At 35.5% G+C, this 24,464-nt stretch overlaps 1 protein-coding gene across 7 annotated transcripts in view; it reads right to left on the reverse strand.

Moving 5' to 3' along the window:
- ZNF148 (zinc finger protein 148) overlaps window positions 1-24,464 on the reverse strand; it is a 122,021-nt gene that overhangs the window by 33,024 nt on the left and 64,533 nt on the right. For all 7 annotated transcript variants that reach the window (XM_025875605.2, XM_025875598.2, XM_073894726.1 and 4 more), the window contains 3 exons: window positions 12,575-12,700; window positions 3,848-3,971; window positions 2,272-2,355 (listed from right to left, as the gene is read on the reverse strand). In XM_025875605.2, coding sequence (XP_025731390.1) covers window positions 2,272-2,355; window positions 3,848-3,971; window positions 12,575-12,700 — 334 coding nt within the window. The remainder of the gene's footprint in view (window positions 1-2,271; window positions 2,356-3,847; window positions 3,972-12,574; window positions 12,701-24,464) is intronic.

Here is a 24,464-nt window from a genome sequence, read left to right on the forward strand (position 1 = left end):
GGTTACGGCTTAGTGGCATAGTGAGAAAAACTCAAAAGCGCCAAAAGGTAACTGTTATGCTTCTAATCCCATTCTGCAGTTAATGATTTCACATGTGTATCTGGAATCACAGACTTAGGTTGGAATCTTAGCTCCACCATATATATATATATATTAGATTATATATAAATTTAGAAGAGTTTCTCAACTTCTTGTGTGCGTATTATTTCTTCATCTAAAAAATGGGGATGTGTAATAGCTCCTCTCTTTCAAGATTAATGTGAGAACTAAATGAGATATTTAACAAAATATTTAGCACAATATCTGGTCTTAGTAAATTCTAAATATTAACTACCAATTGTAACGTGTTTAAATCCAAGATACCCCCTGGCTTAGCACAGTTATTTTTCCAGTAAGATTACAGAATTGTGACCAGCACATTAAAAAAGAATTTACTAGAACAAAACAGAAAATAGCAGAGTGCAATTAAGGGAAAGTACTGTTTCAAAAATCTTTGTCAGATACACACACACACTCTCTCTCTCTCTCACGCACGTGGTTTCTCTCAACTAAGCCTCCTGCAGTTTTCCTGTGTTGTCTTTCCTATGTAACCTTCAACAGCTAACACAGCTGGCTCTTGGTCAAGGGCACAAGAACATGTTGTACAAAACTCTACAACACTTATCACACTGTGCTTGTTTATATGTATGTCTCTCCCATTAGAATATAAATTCCGCGGAAACCTTTTTTCTTTAATCTCTGTATTTCTGATACCTGAAAAATACTTAAGGCTCAGTACATTTTTTTAAATGAATGAGTAAATCATCAAAATCTAATAGGTATTAAAAACATACAAAAATTTTAGCCACTTTATCATTATCTGATCAGGTTTTATTAGTGTATAGAAATATAAATTTAGCTGTAAGTCTCATAAGATCAATAACTTGTTCTTTCTCCCAAAGTGCCTATTACACTCCCTTCCATCTGGAAGTGATGAATAAATGTTTACTTAAGAAACTGAAATGGCTGTTGTGCATAATGATCTTTGAAAAGTAGACTTTAAAGCCCATAGATGTGCTACACAGTTGAAGTTGTATTTAAGGAGACCAGCCACATTCATGCTTCTTTGTTAGGGGCAAAGAAAGGAAAATGATTAGGCAGAAGAAGTTGCTTCTTTTATAGGACAAACCGCCCAGCATCCCCTTTCACAGGTACTGTAGGTACCATGAGAACACATCTAAATAACATTGGGCAGGTTCCTGCTTAAGTACTTAATATAGAAAAATATGAAGAACTTTAATATTTTAGCGGCGCCTGGGTGGCTCAGTCATTGGGTGTCTGCCTTCCGCTCTGGTCATGATCCCAGAGTACTGGGATCGGGCCCCCGCACTGGGCTCCCTGCTTGGCGGGAGGCCTGCTTCTCCCTCTGCCCCTCCCCCTGCTTGTGTTCCCTCTCTCGCTGTGTCTCTCTGTCAAATAAATAAAATCTTTAAGAAAAAAAAAAAAGAACTTCAATATTTGCAGTATCACCATCACTCTCAATTCTACTTAAATGTAAGAATCAAAGTGATACAAATACACCAACTCTGTTTTTATTCCATCACAAAAAGGCAAAACACTAGAAATAAATTCTAAAGAAACACTTTTCACCATGCTTACAGACATCAAAGTCAAAAGCTGACAGTCTACTAAATCAAGGTTACATATAACACTTGGTTTTACATTTGTCAAAAAATAAAATAAAATAAAAGCAAATAAATGTCTGCTTAAAAAGAGACTTAACTTTTTAAGGTACGGGTTCCTTTAAAGTGATCTTCCGAAATACTTGTTTCTAAGTCATTAACAACTTAACTGAAAAACTGGAAGTCTCCAATTTATCAGGATTACAACTCTCTTAATATAGTAAGCTATATACATGAAACAGTAAGGGAAAAAAGAATGGTATCCGTATCTTAGGGCTCAGGCACTTTGTTTCTTCCCCAGACTTAAAGAATAAGAATGATACTTTTACCTAACCCTAAACTTGTTAAACATCTTAGGAAACAGCTATCTCACAAAAATCTCCTTTTGTCATTTCAAATACATTTTAAGTTATTATGAAACTCTATTTCAAAGTAATTTACTGGGCTTGGACATTAAAGCCAAGTCTTAACAGTTAAGACTGATTTATTCAAAGAAAAAATATGATCTATGATACACAGTGGCAACAAGTTGCTGCTACTTGTTAAAAATTCTTCCCTGTATTTGGAATGGTAATTTTAATGACCCTATAGGAAGGGTGGCAACACTCACCAGTATGAATCTTCTCATGTCTCTGTAGCAGGTACTTCTGTATGAAACGCATGTCACATTGACTACATTGAAATGGTTTTTCGCCTTAAAATAATTTCACATCCACAAATTAGTTACTGGATAAAACACAGTTTATAGTTACTATTTCTGAGGAAAGATAAATCTTAGAAGCCCAAATTCTGGAAAATTCCAAATTATCCATACAATATTTTTATACTGTTCATTAATTTAAAAGAATTTTATTTCCTCAATTTTTCCCCCACAATTATAAAATTCACATTCTCACACTCACACAAAGATGAGATGAAATCCACTCTATATCCAAAAGGAAGGAAGGAAGGAAGGAAGGAAGGAAGGAAGGAAGGAAGGAAGGAAGGAAGGAAGGAAGGAAGGAAGGAAGGAAGGGAGAGAGAGAGAGACAGAGAGAGAGAGAGAGAAAGAGAAAGAGAAAGAGAAAGCAAGCAAGCAAGCAAGCAAGCAAGCAAGAAAAAGAAAGAAAGAAAACAATTCAAAACAATTTAAAAATCAGGAGGCTAAAAAGGATCTGGGTTATCTAGTGTGTCGTTAAACAGCTCCTCTCTCTTTTTATCTGAAAGATCCACCCACCTTGTTCTCCATGGCTACCTATCCCTTTATGCCCTTTCAATTATTTTCTCCAGAACCTTCAGAACTTTTGAACATTTTCTTTCTTTTTTTTAAATCTGGACTCTTCAATCATTCCTTCTCTGCTGGAACCTTTCCTTCTAAGTATTCTTGAGGTCTGATCTATGCAAACAAACCTTCCAGAAATCCTGAAACACTCCCGCCTTATTACTCTCTCCTTCCGTTTCAACCATACCTTCTTAAGAGCAGTTTACCTCTTGTCTCAAATTCTCCACCACCCACTTGTGCTTTAACTCTTATACTCTGCTTTCTTAAAAGCTACTTGTGATCTCTTTACTATTTATTCCAATGGTTTCTTCTCATTCTCTACCCCTCTCTATCCTCTCTGAAGGCTGTGCCATTGTTGATCATACCCTCCCTGGAACTGTCTCTTTTTTTAGCTTCTGGGACACTCTATTTCCTACTTCATTAAACCTACCTTATTACTCTATCTTCCCCACCCCATACCCTTTAATTTAACCTACGCGTCTAGTCTGTTTCCCCAAGGATCTGTGATTAGTCTTTAGGTCTGCTCTCTATAATGTCATGTTCTTAATGATGATTTTTAATATCATCTTTTAATATTTGAAGCTCCTACTTCATAAATTCTTATTTCAAACTCCATCTGGATGTCTTGCAGAGAAAAATAAATGTTGACAGGCTTTTAATAATACATTATTTAACTGTTTCTTTAGCTGAAAAGAACACATAAGCCAGATAAGTGTCCAATTAAGACTAATTAATTTTACACATCCTTGTTCATTGTTTTCTCATTTAAAGTTTTGCTGGTTTCCTTCTGATATTCTGGCCTATGGAAATCTCTGATTTAAAATGCCAGGTTAGCTACAGTCTTAGAAATGAATGACATTTATGCGAGGCAAAAATAGCAACAACAATCTTAATGGCCATAAGCCCATTTTAATTCAAGAAATACCTGTATGAATGAAGACATGTCTCTGTAAGTGATAGTTCGTTCTAAAGGCAGCATTGCAGTGCTCACAAACGTGAGATTTAGGGGTTTTCAAACCAAGTGATCCATCCTCATTTATTGTAAGGATCTAGTTAAAAAAAAAAAAAGGTAAAAACAAAAGAAGTTTTAAAAACATAATACTAACTTATAAAAAAGGTAATGCCTTTTAACACAAACAATGGTCACCAGAAATTATGAAAATTTTTTTCCTAATCTTGAAAAAGGTGTTAGAATAAGGTTATGATTAACTGTAGGAAAGTACAATGTGACTCGGAATGGTAAAAATCACTAATAAAAACTTGGAAGCTGGTTTAAGTAAGATCTCAGCACTCTGTCCCCTCTTCTCCAAAGGTGATGTCTAACAGAGTCCCGAAGTGCTCTCTGCTAGGGTGAGTGTAACTTTATTTTCAATTTTAAATTCTCACATATGCAGGACAAAGTTTTGTTTTAGATAGACATGGCATAAATATCAATCAGTATAGGACTGGTTAAACCATGGAAAATGAATGCAACTTAACATTATCTGGTTGTAAAATAAAATGAGAAAAGCTCTCTAGAGACCTATATGGAAAAAGCTCCAGGATTTATTAATTAAAAAATGCAAGGTTTAGAATTCAGTACATAATTTTGCAAATTTTTATATATAAGAAAGTACATACAAGGATACATATTTATTTGTATATGCATAAAAACTATTTAAGAAGGATACACATGAAACAAATATAGCCTTGGCTGTGATGGCCAGGGAACTGGGCAGAGGGGAGAAAGTGGGAGGAGGACTCTACATTGTTTATACTTAAATACTTTTCAGAATCACATAAATGCTTACCTATTACATTTTCTTTCTTTCTTTTTTTGTTAAAGAAGAGAAAAAGAGCAATCTAAGTTTTTAAGTCATCTAGCATAGAATTTGGAGTCTGGTTCACTCTAGGATCTCTGAGGTTACTTATTCTAGGACTACTAACCTGTCATTGAGCATATTCCTAAAAACATTTGTTGGATAAATAAATTAGAGTGGGTATGGGGAAGGAAGACAGGTGACAAAGAAATCATATCTTCCTGGGCTTCCTGAGGTTGAGAATATTATGGGCCTGGTCTGGACAGTGCCAGAGAGACGCTCATCTTTGGGCTTCATGTATTCCAATTTATCAACCATTTGTTCCACATGCAACATTAAACTGTCTCGCTCATGAGACACATGGCAGAGTAAAAATAATAAATGATCTTTTTTTTTCATTACTGAGGAGATTAGAAATGACATGGCAGAATATGACATGAAGATAAGAAGCAAAGAAAACCAGTAGGAGATCAGATCACTAGGAGCATGGCAAGTAAGAGGGGAAACAATACTGGAGGTGGGGGCATGCAGTATAGGAGCTACGAAATTGTGTCCCACACGAGGTAGAAAAATCTAGGAAACATCTTAGAAAATACAAAGGCCTGTGGAAACTGATTAGGGCCTGTAAACACACAGCTATGACCCCCTTCTCAAACCTAGAAAACAGGAGAGGTAAGGGGGAAAAGGCTTTAATTTTTAAAACATTCTTTTACTTTAAATTCTGGAAGACAACTCAGCCTGTACTGTATGTAAATCAATGGTAATTATTATGCAAATTATACAGGATATTTGGGTTCTGGGCAAACTGCCAATGTGGTCAACAATGCTTCAAAGTCTATGCACCAGAGTCATAAAGAGAAACATTTGGCACAAGATTGGAAGTGGGTGTCACAGCTTCCTGATGAGAGTCAGTGAGAATAGAAAGTTTCATCTCTGGCCAGTTGCTTTAAATTTTTTGACCCCTCCAAGTCACAAAATAATATGCAAGTTAACACTATGCAAAACAAAACAAAACACAAAATCTTTTCAAAGAAGATTCAAAATATTTCTAACATAAAACAAGTAACAAAAAGATGTTAAACATTTTATATAAAACAGAACTAAAAACAAGACAGCACCAGGTATTTTTTCCACATATGTTGATAACAAGAAGATCCAAGTGCCAAAACACATGACAGCTCAAGAGCTTTCTGTGGCATAGCAACTGCAAGGGAAGTCTGTGCAAGGAACAAATCTGGCCCAAGTTACTTAATGTGAAACGGATGTTGTCCCTGACTGTACAAAGCCCTTTTATGAAGAGTTAAGGAGTTCTAGGTCATTGTTTTCTGGCACTGAAGGTAATGCTGCCTTTCACTGTGCATTCAAGCCTTAACTCAAGGTGGATTTTATGGATGAAACAGCTAACACTGGCTTGTGAATAAGAAGACTGAAAATCTAGCACATTTATAAGTTCAAAGACAGAAAAATCAAATTCTTGGACATTTTTATATTTCTTTCTCTGTGGCTTTTTTTGGGGGGGGGGGGAGCCAGAATAACAAACACATTTGTATAAAGGACACTGAGTAAAATTCATCTTGCCACAGATGAGCACCAGTGGCTCTTCCAATTTGTAATCTGTTTTAAATACAACCACGTGATTTTGTCTGTTTTATTCACCACTATAACCCCAGTGCCCAAAATGGTGTCTGGAACATAGTTAGACTCTATAAATGTCTAATGACATGGCTGACTGCTACCCATAACCAAACATCCTCATGGCTCACCAATTTATTCTTTTTAAAAATTTTTGCCAAAAGTGATACCTTTCAATTTTTCGAAGTTACTAAGTAGTGCCACAGAGACGTGGCTATGTTAAAGAACAAAGGCCCTTAGTGGAAAAGAAATGGCACATTAATATAGGCAAAATTTTCTTCCTTGGTATAGATATGGTTTCTGTTCTTGTTCACACCCTTTCAAGATCTTTTGGTAGAAAGTGATCTACCAGTTAAATGTGTTTGCCTTAGAGATTAGCAGTCTCACTTGCTACTCTAACTAGTACCATAAAATATTTCTGCTTTTCTTTTTCCCCTCAATTTATGAACACTATTACAATTAAAGGTTTTAAATTTCAAGGTTTAAATCCTAAAATGCCTGGTATAATATCTCCATTTGATTTGTCTTGCTTCCTGTCGCTCCTACTCTTGGAGAAATATGGTATATTATAAAGACCAAGCAATAAGGCTTTATCAAGAGTGGAGAAATTAGTAACAGTCTAAACAATACTTAACATACTTGATTTTCTTAACTGTTTATAAATTTAAAACAGAATCTTTTAGTAAAAAATTTCAAAACCAAATGGAACTCAATCTGCTTTCTTAATCTCATGGTCCATTAGATACATTTTTTGTTCTGAGCCAAATCTGTTCCCAACTAGCTACTATATATGATGGTCATCTTAAATAATACATCAATTTTCATCAGGCAAAACACTAACAAAGCTCTATTAAGTTTAGAGATTTTTCACTCCTCAAAGGTCACTGCCACTGAACAACCTAACACTCTTCAGTGAGGAAAAGTTTTGCTGTCTTAAAAGGCAGAGATTATTTTCTCCATTCTCTGTTATGTACTATTAAAATTATTTTAAGATAATTTTAATTATTTTAAGGTAATGATTATAGGTTTTATCATATATTCTTAAATCAACCTGAATCATATTCTAAACTACCAAAACCCAAAAGACAATATAGAGGAGATAGTTTAAATTTCTCCTGTATTGTAAGTCAGTTCACTGCAACTGGGGGGTGGAGAATGAGATCTTCCAAAATTCTCTTTATTCTTCAAATCCAATCAGAAGCAGAATAGTGCCATCCCAAAGACATACAACAAAATAACACTGCCATAACCATCCACAGCAATAACCAGCACAATATCTTGACCCTCCTAGTTACCTCTAATATCCTACCTTCACACTGTCACTCTCATTCTTCAGAATTTTCACTACCTGTCCCTACTGGATTTTATACATTACAAATTTCATTTTAAAATGACAAGCTTTTGACAGTGCCAGAACACAAAAGTCACTGTATTGTAAGCATGGCACAATAACTAATGTTCAGCATAATAACCCTAAGTTTTAGAAAAGATCATTTCTCTTAGGTTTCCTAAATATTAGCCAAAAAAGTATGTGATATTTAAAAAGAAAGGTTTACATCAAAATATTTTTTAAAGTTAGGGTTCAGTTTTGTGAGAAAAATTATTTACCCAAAACACATAGCTCCCTGAAAAAATTTGAGAAATAAAATATTAGGGACGCCTGGGTGGCTCAGTTGGTTAAGCGTCTGCCTTCGGCTCAGGTCATGATCCCAGGGTCCTGGGATCGAGTCCCGCACATCAGGCTCCTTGCCCAGCAGGGAGCCTGCTTCTCCCTCTCCCTCTGCCTGCCGCTCCCCCTGGCTGGTGTGCTCTCTCTCTGACAAATAAATAAATAAAATCTTAAAAAATAAAAAAATAAAATACTAACACATTCTTTTACTAATGCTCATCTTCATTTTTCTCTTAAGTACTATTCTGTTACCTCCATTCCCCATCTTACAATCAGTTCTTTGGCTTCAAAGCCACTTCTTCCATAATCAAGTCAACACATAGGAGAAAGTATGACACATGCCTGGTATATCTATTTCTCTGTTCCCTTTAATTAAGTTTTCCTCACTTATATAATTCAATTTAAGATCTTTTTGATATCAAAATCACAAATCTTTTCTGAAAACCAATAGCGTATAATAAATTGCTAAGAAAGCATTCTCTATATAATCTACAATCTATTTCGATCTATGGAATACTCTCATCCGTACTGAGTTCAGCACAACTTTGAATGATCAATTTCTACTCGGAACACCTAAACTATTAAACAAACACAGTTCCTTTCTTCAGCACCTGATAAGAGATGCGGGCACTTTACAGGCATCCAAACTGTTTGCTGAAGGAATGAAAAGGGAGATACATTTCAGAGTAAGAAGTAAGGAATTAAAAGTACTCTGCTCTATCTCATTCAGTCACTAAGACATTTGAAAAGACCTATACAATGTATACACAATACTGGATTAAGATAATATTGTTATGCTTTTCTTAAAAAGATTCTTAGAGTTCATTGACTTTGACTCAATAATCCTCATAGAAACCTTCTGTGTTACCTCCTAATACACCAAACAAGTCAATATCAAAGTCAAGTGGTAATAGCTCATTCCTTACTTCTTATTCCAGAAGTTTCTAGTATTAAGACTTGAGATTCTCAAGCAATAAACATAAATCACAATCACCCTGGACTCTTTTAAAGTATAAATGGAAATCCCAATAAGAGTCCCCAGGGTTGGGGCCTGGGTATTTATAACTGGAAAAGCCCTACAGGTGACTCTAATGAGAGCCAAGAGGAAACCCACTGACATGAATGCATGGAGATCGAATTAAGTTTACTAAAAGTTTTCACATATTTCTGGTAACTTTAGTTCTCCATATAGTGGTAATCCACAACAAAGCGAGATTCAAAGGGGCTATGGAACGAAGTATAGCAATGTAAAAAAGGAGAGCATGTCATTAAGGAATGAGACAAGAAGCAATTATAAGCATCAAAAAAACACTTTAAAGTCTACCAGTCAGAAGCGTTCAGGGTAAGAGGTGGGGAAAGCCCTAATATCTCAGTCCTTCCAAAGGGCTTCATTATAACACATAAGATTTTTTAAAAAATGTTTACATCATCAACATAGACAGACATCAGACTAGACATTATAGTTCATATGCACTATATTTAAAAAGAACACAACACGTTAAAGATCCCTGACAAAGTTGTTAAAATTAAATTAAATTTGACATTTAAAAGGAACAAGATTTTATCATGTAGAAAACTTACTTTCATAAACAAGTTTAATCCATGATAGCACCAAATAACTTGACCTAGCCAACACTCCCAAGCTTGACTATACCCTCTTCTTCAGACATGTTGCCAAATGTATTTTGGCAATTTTCAGTATCAAATCTACCTCTGCCATATGACAGAGGCTTAGAAAGCAATTATTGCTTAAAATCCATGGCAGTTAAAGATGACCTAAAAATACAGTACTTCTCACTACACAGCTGATCTTGAAAGGAGTCACATTTATTTATATGGATATGTAAGCTCTAATATTTTAACTAAAAGTCTATCATGTTAGTTATATTTTCTGTATAGATCCCCAATCTAATATGACACAATGCTGGCACACACCCAAAATATTCATAATGGCAAATTCAAGATCTGGAAAAGATTCTGGGGGAGAGTAGAGTCTTCTAAGCATAGTAAATTATAATTCTTTGTGAAACTTAAAACTGTTTTTAAGGAATTTAAAACAAGCAATACATTGATCTATAGACGTGAGATAAGCTACTTTCTCTTCTTACAAAAAAGGCAGAAACAGTTACTTTAATGAAAAATACAAAGTGTTAATTTTTTAAAACATGCTTGAGAAAATATAAAATAACTCACTGGTTCTGTCTCAAATTCTAAGACTCCAGACACAAAAACCATTCATCTGAAGACTGCAGACCAGCGTTAAAAACAGTCCACAACCATTCTCCGTTACATTTAATGTGTCAGGACAGTTTAAAAATAATTGTTTTTGTTATTCTCACACCCTCATCTTCCATGTATTATTTCTAGTTATGTCACTCTCCTAGGAATTCCCTAAAAAGACCTCCCCAAAACATTTCCTTATATATAATATACTTAAAATAGGCCAAATCTTTCATCTAGCCATTACACAGATATATATTTATGTAATACCCTTAGAAATATTTTGATACATTATCAGTTTATCTACAAATTAGACAAGCAAAATAGCTTAAAGCCTCTAAAAATCTGATCTGTATTAGAAACACCTAGAACATAGCACCAAATAGAGATGCCAAATAACACCCTACTGGAAGATAATAATCTGAGTTTTAGTCAGAATTTTAGGATACATTACACTCAAGAATAGTACCAGAAAAAAATGGCGATAAAATACCAAGGAAAATGTAGTGAATTTTTTTTAAAAGACTTTATTCCCCATAGATTAGCAGCAAACCCAAAGTAACAATCACTATCGCAATATTATAATTTTTTCTTCAAAACCTTGTATTGCTCTATGTATGAAAAATTTGATTTATTCATTAATGTAAAAAAAAAAACAACACAAAAGTATCATATAAGTCACTGAGAAAAAAATTAACCCCAAGAAAACAAAGGGAAGGAGAAAGGCAAGGAGGGACGTGACAAAACATGAAATATAAAATGCCAATAATTATGGGAGAAAAAAAGTTTAGTATGGCCAGTAACTAAAGAAATTATAACTTAAACTATAATGAAATGTCCCTCTTAAGCTACAAAAAATGAAGTCTCACACTTGAATGTACAGACATGACACACCTCAGATCCACTACAGGTAGCAATGTAACTGGTACAACATTTCTGGAAGGAGCCACACTGTCAAGAACACTTCTGAAAAATTCATGCCCTCTGATTGATGACTGATTCAGTAACACATGAAGATCTATACACAAATATTTTAAGTGCAGCATGATTTAAAATAAAGGCAAAAAGAACACAACTTCCAACAATATAGCAATCACTGAATATATAATGTGACACATCAAAAATAATATATTATGCAGCTAATAAAATCTTTATAAAAACCATTAATAACTTTAAATGTAAAAATCGCTTACACACTGTTAAAAAAAATCAGGACTTTCAATCAATCAATGTACACAAATTTGAATACAGAAAGGGAATATGGCAGAAAATTATGTTAGCTATCTCTGGCAATATAACTACAGGTTATTTTAGTCTATATTTTTCAAATTTTTCTATAGTAGGTATACATATATATCCCAAAAGCTGTGGTATGTTCTTAATGCTCACCAACAGAGTAAGGAGTCAGGTGGTGGAAAGTGTTTGTTGTAAATATTCTCACTATGGCTAATTTTAAGTTACTAATGATTTTAGCACTGGCTTGCAAAATTCCTGTAAATTTAGCAATCAGCTCTGGCAAGCCAATACAAGCTGGCTTCAGCACATCACTGAGTCCAAAAATAGACTAATTATATAAATAATGATGATGATAATCTAAATCACAAATGTAAAAATAAGGATTCATCAAAATTAAAAGGTCATGTTACATTATGACTTTAAAAAATCCTTCTTCACTATATGAGGTAAAACAAAAGATGAAAAATAATTATAAAGATGTAAACATACCGCTCAGAATTCAGAGACTTCCTAGAAATACCAAAATGCTACCTACAGTCAACTACTACTATACCAAAAAGGAAAAAAAGCCAGCAATTACTACTAGTATTTACTAGGTCACTTATTTACTAATCTATTCATTCACCCATCAAGGATTTCTTAAGGGTCTATTATGCCTACTATTCCAGGCTCTTGGGATACAACTGTGAATAATATGAAGTCCCTGCCCTCGTGGAGCTTACATTCTAGTACAGGTATCCCACAACCTTTCCCTGATGAATAACTGGTGTTGAATTTTCTTGAAATCATATTAAAATAAGTAAAACTAATATGAATGAGAAGCAAGGGCAGAAAAGAGAGACGTGGAAAAAGAAAAGTTTGTCTTTAGAAAAAAGACATGGTGAAAAAAGTGGAAAAATTAAAACCAATGGCCCGCCACCTCCCTGCAGACATGCATCCCCGTCCTCCTGGCGATTCTGATACAACATTCCAACTTTACTAAGCCACATGAGATTTTTATGTTTGTCTTATGGTCCAGCCAGGTTCCTGCCCATAAGATTAACCAACAGTTTGGAATTAGGAGGTTAGGGACCACCGCCTTAATATATTCTCTTACTTTTGCAGGAGAACGTTGTTTCCGTTTCTTCTTTTTCTGTAAGTCTACTGGCTCTCTGATTTGTTTTTTGTCTCTCATCAGTTGCTCAGATACATCAGTAAAAGTAATTTCCTGCTTTACACTTATCTGTTAAAAAAAAAAGCCAATTTTAGAAATAAACAAAAAGTCCATTGTGACAAAGCCATTACATGTTTAATCCTTTGCTCAACCTACATATAGGTGCTTCCAAGATGATGGGTGTGTGTGTGTGTGTGTGTGTGTGTGTGTGTGTGTGTGTGTTCATTAATAGGCAATAGAATAATAAGAGTCAAGATTATATGAATAAGAGTCAAGAGTACATCAACTAAGGAATAGACTAAGATTTTACAAAAATCTATCTGGAAAAGAAGATTAAAGATATCATGGGAAAGGATTATAAGACCAAAGAATAAAGTAGAAGTCAGGACACAAAGTAAGATCAATTTCACTCCCACATTTAAGGAAACTGATACTGAAGTTAAAAGCACAAAAAGAGGTTTAAATTCCAAAAATCAGTAAAATATTGGGGGAATAAAAGGGTATTCAGACTTCACAGTAGGCTTTCCCTCGATTTATAAAATATCATGAAGAAACACAAAATTCTAAAAGGTAATCACGTCAGAAGAAAGGTAAGACAAAAAAATGAAAATTTAATTATCTTTAAACTCAACACTCTGACAGTATCTTAGCTTAGCCTGTACTTTCCTGGCCGATACACCAAACCATCACCAAATAAAGATGTTTATAGAACTGCATACAGTGTTAGGCCACTGTTATGTACAAGGCAGGATACTAATTACACAACAAACAAAAACTACAAAATGTTATCCCATCTTCAGATCACTGTTTTCAGATAAGAGATGCTTGTCCTAAACACACACACACACACACACACACACACACACACACACACACACACACACAGAAATGCATGAAGGTTCTTAGATCAGTAATGGTAGTGCCAATTCTCATCACAACTGATGATACTCAGTCATCTGCTCTTTAATACTACATTTTCCATCTATCCTTGAAACGAAAATACAAGAATCTTAAAACTAAAAAACCTTTCAACTCAACAGATTCTGAACCACATTAAATATCCTTGACCTATCCACCATGTAAGGACACAACAAGAAGTCTGCAACCTGGAAGAGGGCCCTCACCCTACCATGCTGACACCCTGATCCTAGACGTCCAGCCTCCAGAACTATGAGAAATAAATCTGTTCTTTATAAGCTAAAATAAATAAATAACTCCTTAATAACAATCCAGGAAGTACCATGTAATAGTGGCTACATTTTTCAAAACATACACTAAAAAAATAGTGCAAAACATTATAAACATCTTGCAGATTCACAGTGTAAAGTTGGAAGACAGCTGTGTAGAAGAGGTTCATGAGGGAAAATGCAACATAAGGCAGGGATTTCAGGCTGACAAAATAAGAAACTGGAAGCTTTCATAAATTCCTGAGGTGTAGGCAGTATAAGAATCACAAATCAAGAAGAATCTTGGCACAAAAACAGGATGTAAATGATTTACTAGGTTAATAATTCTTTCTATCAGGTTACAGAACAGTACTAGCAAACCTTCCTATGGCTTCTTTTGGTATCACTATTTGGAACATAAAATAAAATGGTAAAATCACCACCAACAAGGCTTTGGAATACAGACATGTTACCACCTCTGAAGTGATGTGTACTGAAATACAAAACTTGGATTGGGTGTGAGACAGGAGAGATGATTACAGACTATGTAAGCAGCTGCTGAATTGCTCTGTCCCATTTTGCAGGGGCACCAAAAAGTAGTTCCAGTATTTCCATCAGCTTCTAAATTGCAAAGAAACCATGAAAATTTAGCATGCAGCAGTTAAGAAACAGAGGAATTACTTTCAGCAAAAGTGCCAAGTAGAGTATAAGACAAATTCACAAATAAATTCTGCTATTAGCAGATATTCACAAACCAAGGAAGAGCCTTTATGTGTAAAGTGAAAAAGATTAATAAATGTATCTAAACTTTTCAGTTATTTCACATATATGGAAAGTGGGGTTTGTTTTTTTTTTTAGGTTTTATTTATTTATTTGTCAGAGAGAGAGCACACAAGCAGGGGGAGCGGCAGGCAGAGGGAGAAGCAGGCTCCCCGCTAAACATGGAGCCCAATGTGGGACTTGATCCCAGGACCCTGCGATCATGACCTGAGTGGAAGGCAGACGCTTAACCGACTGAACCACCCAGGCATCCCTGGAAGGAAGTATTTGTACTTGCATTCTCAAATATAAGGCACACTTTTAACATATGAAAGCCCAGCCTCAAACCCAGAAGTATCAATGAATCAAAACATGGTGAATGTCAGGCACACAGGAAGTTACATTTTTAGACTGCACCAACAGGCTTATTACCCATAAATGGAATAAATTAATCTCCTCTATATATAATATAACCACATACTAAAGTACACAGATCCAGCCTAAGGTGCTTAGAAAAGATGGAGGTAACTCTTAATCATAAAGAGATGGAGTGATAGTAAGTCAGCTAGAAAGAGCGAGTTGCAAAAAAGTCTGAGAAAACTTAAGTCTCCTTTGCCTTTAAGAAGACAACTATAATCTATAAAAACATGAAAACTTTTTTTTTAAAGTAGGCTCCATGGCCAGTGTGGAGCCCAACATGGGGCCTGAACTCATCACCCTGAGATGAAGACGAGCTGAGAACAAGAATCAGATGCTGAAACCAACTGAGCCACCCAGGCACCCCAAAACATGAAAACCTCTTAATCGTGACAAAAGAGACAAGAATTCATCCATACGTTGTCTTTTCATTCCTTGAGAACTGTCTTTACAAGAAAATCAAGTTCTCGGTGTTATTTTTCACCTAAAATAAACCAAAGTATAATTAATCAAAGCAGCATCTGCAGGTACATGATATTTGAAAAGACTGGTTTGCTGGATTTTTGAAACATATTCATTAGGGCATCAAGAAAACCAAGGGAGGTACGCCTGGGTGGCTTAGTCGGTTAAGCGTCTGCCTTTAGCTCAGGTCAAGATCCCAGGGTTCTGGGATCGAGTCCCACATGAAGCTCCTTGCTCAGCGGGGAGCCTGCTTCTCCCTCTGCTTGGTTCCTCTCTCTGAAAAATAAATAAAATCATTAAAAAAAAAAAAAAGAAAAGAAAACCAAAGACTAGGAAATACGTCAGATTAAAAAAGCAAAAACTCTGGTTTTTTCCTCATCACTTAAGCTTTATCATTCCACCTTGTCCCATATACAACTTCATGCCTACATTTGAGACCTGAATTTCAATGCTGTTCTCACTACCAACCCAGAAATACCATCAAACCATCAATCAGCCTAACTATCCTTCTTTCATAAGATCTGACTAAACCCAGGCATTTCTCCACCTAAAACCTGAAGCCCCCTCTAGATCTCTCACTTTGAGACTAGGGAAACTGTCAGGCATGACTCCCATGTTATACCTACCTTCCATACTCTTCTAACTTCTTCCCCAACACCTTTAGAAGAGGTAGACACCTATAATGTCATACCTCCTCACCCTCTGCCACAGCCCATGCTGGTTTTTCTTGCTACTTCTAAAATATATCTCTTAATTATCCCGATGTTTTCTTCATTTTTGATCTCTTTCACTTCATTCTCCTGACCTTAAATATAAAGAGGCCTCTCTACATTAAAAAAAAAACTCTTCCCTTGATTCCCATGATCACTAGTAAAAAGGGAACCCAGAATCCAAAATTACTCTTTTAAGACTTATTTCATTTCTGGCCCAAAAGTAGACAAACTATCCTACTTTTAGATTTCACTATTTCATGCACTTGTATCTTATCTTGATATCTGCAAGTAAGATATCCTTCTTTGGTATTTCCCATAATAGCCTTACTCATTTATTCGTGCAATAGCTACTAAGTGCCTGCAATGTGCTAAACTCAGTCTAAAATAATTTAACAAAAGCTTTAAATTTACTAAAATTCTAATATGTACAGAGCACAATTCTAAATACCAAGAATACATTCTAAATATAAGGTCTCCTTTTCAAAGGCCTTAAAAATGTACATGTGGAGTTTTGATGCATAACAACAACAACAACAAACACCTAGCAATTCAAGATAGTACATGTTAGGTTCAACCTAAATGAATGGGAATAAGGGCAGGGACCAAAGGGAAAATTAATGAGACTGGAAATAACCGCAAAAGGCTTAATGAATGAAATAAGAGACAATCAGAGCTGCAGGTTTATCATACATATCCCTTTATTTTTTCCTTCCAACCCTGCTACCCTTCCCAACTTCTTTCTTCCAGACTTAATAAGTGATATAACCAATGTGAAACGTACTAAAATAAATTTGCCAGACATAGTGTATGATGAATAAATATTTCATTTGGGTTGCACATTTTAGTCGACCCTCTACCCATAACTCCCAGGTAAGAAGGTTTATTTTAGACTCTTCCTTTTCTTCACTCTCAGTATTCTACATCCATATCCAGCAACATCCATTTCACTCTAATTAACTTTATCAACCTTGCTGCCTAATGGCATTATCATCTCCCTCATATATTCTCCCATGAAAAAATATAAAACTGTTTTTAGGGAGCACCTGTATGTCTCAGTCAGTTAAGTGTCTGCCTTCGGCTCAGGTCATGATCTCAGGGTCCTGGCATTGAGCCCCACCCGCACTGGGCTCCCTGCTCAGCAGGGAGTCTGCTTCTCCCTCTCCTCTGTCCCTTCCCCATTGGTCCTGTGCATGCACACGTGCGCTTCTCTCTCTCTCTCCCCCCCTCTCACAAATAAATAAAATCTTAAAAAAACAAAATTGTTTTCTTATCATCTCCCCAGTGAGGAATCTACAATAGCTCCTTGTTGCCCATGGTATCAATTATATTCTCCCCAGCTCAGCTTTCAAGATTCTATACGATCCACTTTACAGAAAAGAAAAGATCACTTGGCAGAAGTAGCTGTCCTTACCACCTCTCCTCTTTATTTCTAGAGCCATATGTTCCTTCCAATTTTCAATTTCCTCTCTACTCTGTGCTACTGACTCAATTCCTATCTGTTTCACTGCCTTTCTAAAATAATCTTCCTTATTCTACCAGCTACATCTTCTCTACCTAAAAGCACACTTATATTTCCTCTATAAAATCATTTCTCATGAATCAAAATTTTTCTAACAATTTCCTTCTTATGGCCAAACTTTTACAAAGAATAATCTGTTATACAGAATAAGTCTTTTATAAGAATACCGACAAAGTAACTGCCTCCAAATTTTAGAGAAATGGTTATTCCTGAGAGTAAAAGTAGTACACACAGCCATATAAAAAGGATGTGTTTTTCACTAGAAGAGAACTGTTTCAAAGTATTGCATCTAGGAAACAAAATCAAGGTGACCGTAAATAAAACAAGTGTTTGAATATAAAAATAAAGATATAACACAATTAACTGTACTGTAAATATACTGCCTAAAGAAAGAATGTTAGCAATAGTGGGGAATATTCCTGGAGTCTGGAAAAGAGAAAGTTAAGACCAAGAGTGTATCTGTGTGTGTATTTCCAGGGTAGTTTTGGCAAGAACAGTTAAATGTAACTGGTCAATAGGAATACTTCTAATTCCAAGCTCACTAAGTCACAGAATAGGGCAAGGAGAGGAAGGAGCACACTGACGGAACAGGCCTTTGTGTGATGCATGAACTATAACCTTCCCTTCTGCCTGACCCACGACTGCATTCAAAATTTTGAATGGAGCTACATTTGTCAGGGTTTGACAAGGTCCATAGTTATCTTTTGATTTTGAAGGGTTCAGGGATCCATACTTCACAGCAAATATTCTAGTCTGTTTCTCTACATTTCTTATGATAAATCTGCATTTTGGTTGCTACACTCGCAACTTATAAATTAAATAACTGTAAGATGAAGTAGATGAAGTGCTCAAATCAAGTTATCTTATCTGCGACAGTGCTGACTCCCCCCATCCTACCTGGACATTCCATTCTTTCAACTTCCATAAAATCATGGTTTATCTCCTATTCCTCATGGAAGTTCTTCTGAATCTATCCTTCCAGTATATATAGACATAGACATAGATATACACCTTCATTTTGTAAGAATTTCAGTAAATCTTTATCAATGATTCTCAAAGTGTGGTCCAGGGACTCCTGAAGGTCCCCGACACCCTTTTGGGTTGTCCATGAGCTCAGAAATGCTTCCATAATCGTGACGGTTTTCCCCACTCTCCTCTCATAAATACACAGTGGCATTTTTCAGAACTAACATGTGATGTCACCACAGAGTGAATGTATTAGCAAATGTGAGAATCCAGCTATATTATAATAAGCCAGGTAATATACATATTAATAAAACTGTAAAACAAAGTCTAAGTTTTTTGTTTTAGAAAACAAGGTTATATTTCATTAAAAATGTTATATGTTATTTTTCACAGAACCAGAACATATAATACTGAAATGTATATGGAACCAAAAAGACCCCATAAATCAAAAGCAATCTTGAGAAAGCAAAACAAAGCCAGAGGTATCACAATCCCAGATTTCAAGATATACTACACTAAGCTATAGTAACCAAAATAGTATGGTACTGGCACAAAAACAGACACATAGATCAGTGGAACAGAAAAGACACTCCAAAAATAAAGCCACAATTATATGGTTAATTGATCTGTGACTAAGGAGGAAAGAACATACAATGGGGAAAAGACAGTCTCTTTAATAAATAGTGCTGGGAAAACTAGGCAGCTACATGCAAAAAGAATGAAACTGGACCACTTTCTCACACCATATACAAAAATAAATTTAAAATGGTTTAAAGACGTAAATGTGAGGGCTAATACTATAAAACTCCCAGACAAAAACATAGGCAGCAACCTCTTTGACATCAGCTGGCCAAAGAAACATTTTTCTAGACATATCTCCTCAGGCAAGGACAAAAGCAAAAATAAACTATTAGGATTACATCAAAATAAAAAGCTTTTGCACAGGAAAAAAAACCATCAAGAAAATGAAAAGGCAACCTACTGAATGGGAGAAGACATTTGCACAAGATAGATCTGATAAGAGATTAATATCCGAAGTATATAAAGAACTTAACGCAATACCAAAAACAAAACAAACAAACAAACAAAAACCCCACAAATACTCCAATTAAAATGTGGGCAGAGGACCTGAATAAACGTTTTTCCAATGAAGACATACAGATGGTCAACAGACACAAAAAAGGTGTTCCCGAATCATCAGGGAAATGCAAATCAAAACCACAATGAAAAAAATAAATATCACCTCACATCTATGAAACTGACTAGAACCTTTAGACAAGAAATAACAAGTGTTGGTGAGGATGTGGAGAAAAAGAAACCCTCATGCACTGTCGGTGGAATATAAATTGGTGCAGCCACTGTGGAAGAGTATGGAGGCTCCTCAAAAAATTAAAAACTAAAATACCTTACAATCCAGTAATTCCACTACTGGCTATTTACCCAAAGAAAGCAAAAACACTAATTTGAATAGATATATGCACCCCTATATTTACTGCAGCATTATTTACAACAGCCAACATATGGAAGCAACCTAAGTGTCCAATGTTAGGTAAATGGATAAAGATGTGCGCTACATGCACGGACAATGGGAGTGTTACTCAGCCATATAAAAAGAATGAGATCGTGCCATTTGCAACAACATGGATAGAACCGTGGGATATTATGCTAAGTGAAATAAGTCAGACGGAGAAAGAAAAATACCATGATTTCACTTCTATGTGGAATCTAAAAAACAAATGTACAAACAAACCAAAAAAAGCAGAAACAGATCCATAAATACAGAGACAAGCTGGTGACTGATTGCCAGAGGAAAAGGGGGGAGGATGGGCAAAACAGATCAAGAGGAGTGGGAGGTACAGGCTTTCAGTTATAGAATGAATTAGTAACAGGGACAGAAGATACAGCATAGGGATTATAGTCAATGGTATTGTTAACAGCACTGTATGGTGACATATGGTAGCTACACTTGTGTTAAGCACAGCATTAACACAGAGCTGCTGAGAATCACTTTGTTGTACACCTGAAACAATGGTATACAATGTGAGATTGTGTGCCAATTATACTTCAACAAAAAAATAAATTAAAAAAGACAGAAGGCAGAAAAATACTGCGATTGGTGGGTACCAGGTTAGCTAACGATTTGCCAATATAATTTTTTAAAAGTATGTTCTATGTTAACTTGCAGTGGGATCTGTTATTTACAAATTAATAAATAAAATTTTAATTTGTTTTAATTTCTAAAATGGTAAATAATGATATATATAACCAACATAATAAGCAAGAGTTGTTAGGAGCATTCAAAATTTTTTAAGACTAAAACGGCTGCATGCAAGACCAGAAATTTTGAGAGCTGCTGACCTAGATACATCTTAACTAAACTTTGTGTTCCCTTCCTCTTCTCCATTCAATCTCTTTTAATAGGTACCTGGACTCTACCAACATAAAGAAATGAAGAAAGATTTGTGTGCATGTATGAGTTAGCAGACATACATGTATTTCCTAGCTCTGTCTACTGAGATTACCAAGAAGGAATGATATCTAACACACCTAGCACCCAGAACTTAGGTTCTTAAATATCATTACCAAAATAAGAGGAACCGGGGCACCTTGGAGAAGTGACGAATTCCAGAGCTGGGCCAGGGAAAAATATAAGATGACCCTGCAATATCCTGTGGTACCAGAAACTAAAGAGCCAGAAAAAGGGGGCGCCTGGGTGGCTCAGTTGTTAAGCATCTGCCTTCAGCTCAGATCATGATCCCAGGGTCCTGGGATCAAGCCCCGCATAGGGCTCCCTGCTCACTCTCCCACTCCCCCTGCTTGTGTTCCCTCTTGTGCTGTGTCTCTCTCTGTCAAATAAATAAATAAAATCTTAAAAAAAAAAAAAAAAAAAAAAAGAGCCAGAAAAGGGATGAGCACGTGTCCAAAGACCACAAGTCTGGAGGAACTCTAAACCAGCACAGCTGGAACAACTTTAGCAACAAAATAAATAATGACAGTACAGGATTGGAACTCAGAATAAAATGAATATCCATGCTGAGAAAAATTGAAGTAACTGAAAAAATTAATAGGGGAGAAGAGATAGCTACAATTAACATAAATACAGCAAGAAGGAGGAAAATACAAAATCACAATTAGGCAAACACCACATTAATAACCACAATCGGCAGGGTCCACTAATGGATGCTAAAATCGGTAGGGAGGAATTTGAGGAGAAATCAAATATTTAAACAGACTCAAAGATATCTGTTAACTACAAAGGGAAAAACAGTGACCTTATAGTGGGGAAAACTGGCAGTAATACCTAAACAAAGAATCAAGGTTAACATCACCAGTAATAAGACATATCAACATTTTGTACCAACATCACTTCTTTGGGGTCGTCAAAAATGCAGAGCTTCAACCTAATCATGAGAAAACATCAAACTCTGAGAGACATTCTAGAAAATAACTGACCAATACTCTTCAAGTATCAAATGTCAAGGTCACAGAAGACAAGGAAAGACTGAACTGCTTCAGAATGGAGGAGACTTAAGAAGATGCAAAAACTAAATGGCAGTGTAGGCTCTTACACTGAATCCTCGAACAGAAAAAGGGCACTAGTGGATAAACAAATGAAATTCTAATAACGTCTGTAGTTTTACCAACATTAAGTTCCTGGTTTTGATAACTGTATTGTGGATGAATAAGCTTTGATATGAGAGGAAACTGTGTGATGGGTTTATATGCACTCTAAACTATTTCTACAACCTTTTTATAAATCTAAAATTATTACGAAATAAAAGTTCAGAAAATTTTGATTTTTCTAACTACAAATATACTTAGCATCCCAAACTTACCATATTGTATACATTAAATATGTGCAGATCTTCTGTATATCAATTATACCTCAATAATGCTGTTTTTAAAAAGTTACCATTTATATGGTCTTCTATAAATTTGTGGTTTCTCCTCCTCAGCATGATAAACAAAGATTCATCTGCCATTTATTGGGTGCTGGGCACCGTCCACCGTTCTAGGGTCCTAGGTGCTAAGACTACGGGATGGGGGGAGGGGGAGGCAGGCGGCACATGCTCCCTAGCCCATACAGTCTACTGCAGTTCATCTCAGTTTCACAGCTACACTATTTTCTTCCCATTTTAAAAATAAGAAAACTAAGGCCCAGAAAGGTTAAGTCATTTGTCTAAAATCCCACTAATTAAGAGGGGAAATCAAAATTTAAACCCAAGTCTTCCAAATCTAGCAACTGAAATCTTAACTACTGTGATCTGTGATTTATTACCTTCATGTTACCAATAAGGAAACTAAAAAACTTCAGGGAAGTGTCTTACCCAAGCTACTATATTTCAACACTAGGACTTAAATCAAGATCTTGTATCTTTTAGTCCAGTGTTATTTCCACTACTTTAACAGCTTCTTAATAAATCTGAATTATTAAAACTTATTTTAAAATAATTTTTTCCATGAACATTTTATTTTTCCAAATATGAACTACAGTTTGCTTGCTGCCAGAATGTGGAAAAAATTTCTAATGGTTCTAGAATGGCTACTAGGAAAGGGAGAGAAAATAATTTTAAAAATAAAGTGAGGAACACCTGGGCAGCTCAGTCGATTAAGCAGTCTGCTCTGGGCTCAGGTCATGATGCCAGGGTCCTGGGATCGAGTCCCACATCAGGCTCCTTGCTTAGTGAGAAGCCTGCTTCTCCCTCTGCCTGCTGCTACCCCTGCTTGTGCGCACGGTCTCTCTCTCTCTCTCTCTCTGACAAATAAATAAATAAATAAATAAATAAATAAATAAATAAATAAAATCTTAAATAAATAACAAAGTGGATAAAATATCATCAATGTTTAGGTGAAGCATAGGCCTTGAGTTTCAATCCTACCTCTTCCAATTTTAACTGCCTGAACTTGGCTTCCAGCTGGAAAAGTACGGAAAAACACAAAAAGCAAAGGTGGGGAGTTAAAGGAAATACAACCTAATTCCAAAAAATATTAATAGCAGTTTGAGGCTGAACTAAAATTTAGTCATTTGGAACTTTCTTCACCTATACAATGGAGGAAATAATCCTCACAGAATTTCTGCAGAGTTAAAAGAGATTATATATGTAAAGCATCAACTACAATACATAGCAGTTGATAGCAGACAGATTCTTGATGCTACTAATGATCATAGTCATTTCTTCATCTCTTACTCATGGTAGTAATAATATCCAGCTTATACACAACAGAAAATCAAACGAGATTACATCAAGAGCACCTTGAAAACTTTCAAATTCTAAACAAGTATTTATGATTATCATACAATTACAGATGGGTTACCAATTTCTACAGAACATCTCCACTTAGACATCCTATTATCTAAATCAGTGTTTCACATCAAAACTTCTTTCCAAATTCCCTGCCTTTCAATATGCTGTATTACTTCAGTCTCCTGCTTAAAAACATCTTTTAATTTTCTTCTCCACTGCCAACCCAAGACCAAGGCCACTTGTTTTTATTTCCCTCGACATCATATACAAATTTAGAAATTTTATTTCCCAGTTCCTACGCTAGATCATTTATAAAGATATTAAGTAGGAAATCTCCTACACTACTACAGGAAGAATAATTAGTCAACTTTTATGGACTACAAATTGACCAGGATATATCAAAAGTCTTAAGAAATCTACACTGAAGAAATAATCTCACATGGCAACAATGTCTACATATAACATAACATTCTTTATGGTAGTAAAAACAAAAGTGCAAACAGTCTAAGCATCCAGTAATAAAGACCGAGATAAATTAGAACACAGCTATTTGACATTATAGTTATGAAAAAATCTTAGTTTTGG

Source organism: Callorhinus ursinus, unplaced genomic scaffold, assembly GCF_003265705.2.
Source record: "Callorhinus ursinus isolate GAN/ISIS: 27379988/994484 unplaced genomic scaffold, GSC_fseal_2.0 scaffold1, whole genome shotgun sequence".
Lineage (NCBI taxonomy): Eukaryota > Metazoa > Chordata > Mammalia > Carnivora > Otariidae > Callorhinus > Callorhinus ursinus.